At 29.0% G+C, this 7,813-nt stretch overlaps 2 protein-coding genes across 2 annotated transcripts; one reads left to right on the top strand and one right to left on the bottom strand.

Moving 5' to 3' along the window:
* The first annotated feature begins 1,559 nt into the window (after positions 1-1,559).
* Positions 1,560-4,810, top strand: LOC113403597 (uncharacterized). The gene is made up of 7 exons (XM_026644187.2): positions 1,560-1,662; positions 1,767-1,874; positions 2,406-2,875; positions 3,323-3,425; positions 3,499-3,594; positions 4,247-4,402; positions 4,668-4,810. Exons 2-7 carry the CDS (start codon positions 1,788-1,790, stop codon positions 4,731-4,733), a joined length of 978 nt encoding a protein of 325 aa, XP_026499972.2. The 5' UTR covers positions 1,560-1,662; positions 1,767-1,787; the 3' UTR covers positions 4,734-4,810.
* LOC113403280 (BPTI/Kunitz domain-containing protein-like) lies at positions 4,636-7,559 on the bottom strand. The gene is made up of 4 exons (XM_026643764.2): positions 7,394-7,559; positions 7,132-7,323; positions 6,942-7,029; positions 4,636-5,057 (listed from the first exon to the last, which is right to left on the bottom strand). Exons 1-4 carry the CDS (start codon positions 7,557-7,559, stop codon positions 4,895-4,897), a joined length of 609 nt encoding a protein of 202 aa, XP_026499549.2. The 3' UTR covers positions 4,636-4,894.
* Positions 7,560-7,813: the final 254 nt, after the last annotated feature.

The following is a 7,813-nucleotide window of genomic DNA, read 5'->3' on the forward strand; positions in this document are numbered from 1 at the left end:
CGACGTTAATTCACATGTCATAGAAATAACATACTTTCATCAATTTTCCGTTATAAGTCTATCAAAAGAATATAAAGTAATTTCGAATCTAATAGAATAAATACGTCTCTTATATTATATATTTACGTTAAGTATGTAAAGTACCTTTACTGTAACGCTCTAATATATAAGATAAATTATTTTTGTAAGTTTTAAAAGTCTCCATATACTTAATGTATAGCCGTTCAGTTAAGATATATTTTATATAAAATATGTTTCTTTAACTGTACTATAACATTCTAATGCATTTATGAACAGACTTTTGTTTATAGTTACTTTCCTATATTTATTACGAAGGATTCAAATATAGGGATAAATAACTGTTGGGTCAGAAACTGTCTGAGACCCGACAAGTGAACATTCTAAATCTAAAGAAGCAAACATATTTTATCACAAACGATAGATTTAGCATTTATAAAATGGGATTTTTTTTTAGCGATCAGAAAGATCTTATGTAAGTCCATAACTTCTAAAGTAGTTACTATGTAGTTATTATTAGTTAAAATTTAAGATTGTTTTTTTTTTGTAATTTTAATATTGTCACTGTTAACTCATCCTAAAACACAGACAATACAATAGTTATACAAATTGAAATTATTTTAACATATTTAAATTCAATTACGGATCAAGAAATACTTTGAGAGTGTGAGTCTTTTTCATAAAGTTATCAATAAAATAAAAAAGTATCCCCGGTGGAATACTTATAAGGATGACTAGAGTTCCGATTATTTGATAATTAATTTTAGTATTTCTCTTTTTCTTAACAGTTCGTTTATTCATAATAATTGTACTTATTAATTTAAATAAAAGTTAAATAAAGATAGGTAACTCTTAATTTGGATTGAATACTCTAAATATACTCAAAAGTACCTTTAAGCTCAGAGCAAATTTAGAATTACTTACCTATATTTAATATATTTACAGACTATACAATTAAAATGTTAGTTATTCTTTATATATATATTTTTTTAACTTATATTTTGTCCTATCTTAATAACAAAAATTTTATATAATGTTGACTTTTCATCAACGTGGTTATGTGTCTATGACGGCAATGTTTTAAAATATTTTTAATATTTTTGGTAAATTTTCCATTCTTTCCAACATTTTATTTCTTAGTTCTCTGTTCGAAATATAATCATATTCAAGAAAATTTCATTTGCTTGCGACGTGTTCTATGTGGCATCATTTTGACATACTATAGTATATACTGTATGTATATATAACTTACTTAAATAAATTTAACAGCCACATTAAAAGTCAGTGGTTTTATTATAATACAGACTACCGGTAAAATATTCAAATAAAATATTGAGTTCTATGAATTATAGTATTTATAATAAAATGTCTTAAAATCCATATTACAGCGGAGTTCGAAATGTCCTGGACATAAGGTACATCAAAATATTACGAAGTTGTCTAAAAACTCTTAGTGCATGGCCCAGTAAAGAAGTGGGTGAAAAAGAATCTAAGTATGATTTTATTGGCAAAATTTTTATATTTTTAATAAACCTTATTTGTTTACCTCCTGGTTTGCTTTATATAAAAAAACATTTTGGAGTAATCGACTTTCTTGAATTGGGTCATACTTACGTAACTGTTTTTATTAACATAACATCTTTGGTAAGTAATCTGCCATAATATTAATATAATAATAAAAAAACAAGCTGATTAATTTGTTGGTTTTTGCTACGTTATAATTGAACGATATGGTATTTTTTTTTAAGATACGACTTTTATTGATATTCATGAAAAGCTACAAAAATCTCGTGGGTGATTTCATAAAAAAAATACATTTGTTTAACCACAAACACCATTCCGAGTACGCAATGTCGGTAAGTTTAGATTACGTGTTACAGGAACTACTTTTAAGTTTGATTTGTATACCACTCAAGTTATCATTGTAAATAATTCACACTAACTGTGCTCGCTGATTTATTCGCCGTTATTTCAGTTATTCTCGTATTTAAGTACCTTTAAAATCCTTCTGCCATAATTACTTTAACTTCAATAACATTGGACTTTCATACAAACTATCAGCCCTGTTTTAACCCCCAATGGGGGTTAATTTCTATAGATATATTATTAGTAAATCCCCACACCATCTATAGAGCATATATTTTAAATTTCAAGACTCGTACTTCAAAAATATAGTACTTTCATACAAACTATCAACCCCTGTTTTACCCCTTTAGGGGTGGTGTTTCGTAAAATCAGTTCTTAGCGGATGTTTATACAATGTATACCCTGTAAGAAACCTACCTGTCATATTTCAAGTTTGTAGGTGTCATAGTTTCTAAGATTTCGTGATTAATCAGTGAGTGGTATTTCGCTTTTATATGATATTACTAACTTCTTTTTTTCAGACTTACATCAAAGTTCACAAGGTATCCCATTTTTTTACAATGTACCTAAATACCATGGTATTCATTGGAATTATCTTATTCAACGTTACACCGATTTATAAAAACATATCGTCTGGTGCATTTAACAATTACAAAACAGAAAATGTGACATTCGAACACTCTGTCTACTTTGAGCTGCCCTTTGATTATAAGCATAATATTAAAGGTTACTTGGTTATTTTCTTTTTTGATTGGTATATGTCATTTGTTTGCTCCTCTTGTTTCTCGAACTTTGATCTTTTAATGTCATTAATGATTTTCCACGTGTGTGGACATTTGATGATACTAATTGACAAACTAAAAAAATTTCGGAGACCTTCGAGGAAGTTATTAGTTAACAATATAGAATATGAATGGTATTCTGACGCAGAAATGAAGCTCGTTTCCCATGATCTGCGAAACATTATTTTACATCACAATCTAATAGCAGAGTGAGTATACGTCGTCATTGTCAAACGCTTATATATTTTAAGGGTATAAGCTATACTTTAATGCTATTTCTAACAAAATAATTATGAAGCGTCACTGATCTATTTCAACTTCCAACGAAATAATACTTATGAGATATTTTTTCATTTCCTCTCATAGTCCGATGTGACGGCAATCCGACACGGCCGGGACAGATCAAGCGCAAGACCATCGTGCTTTACGAGGGACGGGTCCGGCATAACACTTCCTAGCTTAGAAGCTAGCTCCCTAGACCCTAGCTAAATTTAGCCTCTGATTTTACAGATATTTTATTGACGGAAAAGCTCAATATCTTTGTACCATCTCAGGATATTTGAGTTATGAACTCATAAAATAACTATTTCAAACAACCATTGAATTGGTGAAAAATATATCTATAAATATGAATACATTAAATTTTTTTTTTTTAGATTTATAAAGAAAATGTCTCAAACTTTTGGCCCTATATTATATCTTTATTATATGTTTCATATTATAAATGGATGTGTATTACTATTGGAATGTTCTCAAATGGTAAGTTACAGAGTAGATAACCTACCACGCAACAAATAATAAAATTGTGATACGATACATAAATTATTTTCAGAGTGCGGAAGCTTTAGCTCGTTATGGTACACTAACATTCGTGGTTTTTCAACAATTAATTCAAATTTCAATCGTATTTGAGCTACTAGGAATATCGGTAAGAATATTTTTCCAATATTTTCTTTACTTGGTAGGTACATTCTCAAAAAAAGTATTCCGAAAAGTTCAAAATATATAATTTGAAAAATACTACCGTAATTTAATTAAATATTAAACATGACGATTTAGTCGTATCTTAGAAAATCTTCAAACTTAATAGAATATAGGTAGAATATAGTTTGACAGTCTTTTTTACAATATTAAAAAATTAAATATAACAAAATTAAATATAGCAAAAGTTACTGCATTATAAATACATTTTAAGACATAAACAAGTAAATAATTGTTGATGATAATGACCTCTGCATCGATTTTTATGACGGCGCGTGTAAAATTAAGGGCAGCTGCGCAAACAATATACACAATTTTTATCGCAAACACAAGTTTATTCACTATTCACTTAATGTCCTCATCTAATCAGGCGTACGATAATTAGCCGAGGAGAGTAAACTCAGTCGATTTCTGAACTCTGCGCTCCTGCAAAGAATATATTAGCAAATAATCACAATATCTATTTTTGGTCCAAACCGGGATTACAGTATTAGCAGTATTAAACTAGCCACGAGAAAAATAAGACAGCTAAATGCCTACCAAACTTATCTAGAAACTTATTTTTTAAATATTGAAATCAAGACATTCCTTAATTTTAGAATGATAAGTTAATTGATGCTGTATACTCCGTGCCTTGGGAATGTATGGATAAATCAAACAGACAAAAAGTTTATATAATTCTTATGAAAACTCAAAGAACACTTGCAATTAAAGCGGTAGACATGGTGGACGTTGGAGTACAGACTATGGCGTTGGTACGTAGTTTTATTAAATATGTATAATATTTATACTTTTCAAAAGATTAATGTTTAGCAAAAGTATAAATATGTATAATATTTATACTTTTCAAAAGATTAATGTTTAGCAAAAGCAATAAAAATTAATTCTTTATTTAGGTATTGCTTTAATAGATTAAATAGCTCTTTTTTAGTTTAAATATACAATTCTTAAATGTTTAACTGTTAATGTCAAATCAATTGTGCTGTACCTGTATAATATAATTAAAAAGTATTTTCACAGATAATAAGAACATCGCTGTCTTATTTCATAATGTTACGCACATTCTCGAGAGAAGACACACTGTGAAGATCGCAATCTAAGCGTACCTAGTAATATTATCTTACATTTTTAAACTATTAACACACTTAACACTTGCTGCAAAAATATGACACAAACAAATATGATATAAAATAAAATTTTTCATCACTTTTATATTGTTTTATTACTAGAAACGTACATTGTATTGTTTAATGAAGTTCATCAATAACTATGGGAATACAAGTTGTAAAAATATGACTTCTTCCAAAGGTATTGTTAGGAGGATTTAAGCATGTAGAAATACATTCAATTCGACTCTGGAAGTTGTTTTGGTTTCCTCCGCAACCTGAATACAATCGTCTTCTACAGGTTCTGTAAAACAATGCAACGATTTTAATAAAGTCACTCAACTCATGTTCTAACTAATATTATAAATGCGAAATAAATTTTTTTTTTGTTGACATCATAACTATTACACCGATCATCATAAAAAAATGCATACACAATTTTAGGGTTACAGAAATTGGCATACCTAACATATACCACAGGCTTTTCTATGGGATTAGTACAGAATAATTACAGATTTTATATAAAGGACGAGAGAGGAGATATTATTGTGCACAAGTGTATGCGCAAAATCTAAGCTAAGTTTCCAATTTTCAGTCTGATAATCCGATGGCATCGCGATCCAACACAATCGGAGAGTTTAGTCACAGGTCCAAATACTACTTGCTTTCCAAATGACGAGAAAACAACTAAATACTGCCAAGGTAGATAGCCAAAGCAGACATGGGACAGGTCTTAGCGTCAAGTTTTAAACAGGTAATCAGACCAGTAGATCACATGGCAAACGCTTTCATCGGCTATGTGGCTTTATTCCAAGCTACAAAAGCCACTAAATCTTTCAATGCAGCAACATTCTTAAATCTCATACTAACCAGCAAGAAGGGCTGCTAAAAGTAAGAATTAAACAACCGGACGACATCATCTACAATTAGGACACCAAAGAGGTGATAAATGGAAATAGACGATTCGCCTTATGGCAGCGATGAGATACGGCGAAAAACGATGAGAAAGATGGATGGATAAACAGTGTATATGTCATATAGTCAACGAGGCACTCATGAACCACTTTGGAGCCATCGTGATAATATTACGTATTAACAAAGCCCGTGAGTTCTTACTCATCAGAGATGTTAATCAACTCCCATATATATATACGTCCAAATTTCTTGTCCACCACAAATACAAATTGAAGATAAGATACACCAAGGCTACAAACAACATGTCCATGAAGGTCAACTAAAACAATACTAAATATTTAAGAAACACCACTGACAATGTTCAAACTACCAGTGTTGCTGCAAATTTCTTTGACAGAAAAACCCAAAAACTGTTTTGTTTCTATACAGCACTTTAACCCAGGATCTAGGGATCCGCATTTTGCAATTTTGTAAGTCAGCTGCTTAAGCAAAGGCAAATAATATAATTGCAGATATAGATAAATAATATACAATACATAAAAATAACAATTAATTTTAGTATAGCCAATTCTACCAATTTAAAATGATCTTTTACTGGACACTGACTTTAATGAGGCTGAGATTTAAATATTTTCAAAAAAAAATAACAAAAGGATTGAATGTGACCGGAGGTAAATGATAAGTTAATTTATAAAATATTATAAATATAAATTATCAGTACAGAAATTTCTTGTCAATGATTAAATTTTGTCTCAAGTTATGGTAAAGCATCATGATGTCAGAAGCCAAGGATACAGATATATGAAAACATTGTTTAAAATTCTAGAAAGATAACAGTGCTAGTGTTTCAAAGCATAACAGCAGTCCTGCAAGGCACTGTCTAATATGCTAATTACAAAGTACAACCATTACATGAGAGAATGTAATTATATAGTTGATTCTGCTATGTTATGCAATCAGCATGTAATGTTTCTATGTGTAGTAGTTGTCTGTTTATGCATTCTCAGAAACGTCAATCTTTAAAGATTGAAACAGTAATAAATCCAACTATTTGGATAGTTGCAACATATTTTTCTGTTATAACAATTAGATTACTATTAATTATCCACATGTATGCATCAAATTCTAGTAAATATCTATGAAAATATTTATTCACAATTTAATTTAACCATACTTCATTCAGATATTTCAGTATTTAGTAATATGGAAGTATTAAGATGTAATACTTAATAATATGTACTCAATACAATGTTCAGACAATAGCAAAACTTACTTAGTCATGGGATCCCAAGACCATCGATTAAAATATCCAAAACAGCTGCCATAATCAAATGAGAGTGAACAAAAGTGTGGAATTTCACCTAAAACATTAGAAAATACAAATAAAATTATGATTTAAAATTTTCAATATATTAAAGGAAATTTATATTAATCTTACTTTACAAGTAAATAGACATACTTACTATGAGAGTTAGTTTTATTCAAATAGCAATAATTTTCACAATCTTGTTTAGAGTCAAATCTGTTACCGTTACCTTGACAGCCTCCCCAGAAGAAACGGTAACATTTTGTTTGACGTACATCATAATACCATTGAAGAATATCAGCTCTACAAGGCCCTGTATCAGGACGGAGAAAACATGTTTTGTGACGAGCTAGAAAACAATATATTTAAAGTTATGCCTTTTTATTTCTGCAGTAAAAATAAAGAAATGTTATGACAACCTTTTATAGTTTGATCAATTTTTAAGCAAATTTTTTTTTCATTTGGGTGTTGTGTTGTAAGAAACTTATAACGTTTTGTCTTTTTATGACACTTAATATTTGTGATTAGAATTATATAAATAATTATTAATAAAAAGAATAACTTAAAATTTTCTCTATATTTCATGACTTACAAGTATACCAATATTTTTCTACATATTTTTATTGCAAACTATAAATATTTTATTAATATTAAAAATCTAGGTGGATATTTATATATTTAAAATGTAGGTGTTTACGATTTTAACTATCGAAAACTTTAACTTCATAACTTTATTTTGCAATAGTAAGTTAAATCCATTTGTCACTATAACTAACCTCTGTTTGATATTTAAGTAGTAGGTAAAAATCAAAAACATTCTTTACTCCTATGTATTAATT

Source organism: Vanessa tameamea, chromosome Z (assembly GCF_037043105.1).
Source record: "Vanessa tameamea isolate UH-Manoa-2023 chromosome Z, ilVanTame1 primary haplotype, whole genome shotgun sequence".
NCBI lineage: Eukaryota > Metazoa > Arthropoda > Insecta > Lepidoptera > Nymphalidae > Vanessa > Vanessa tameamea.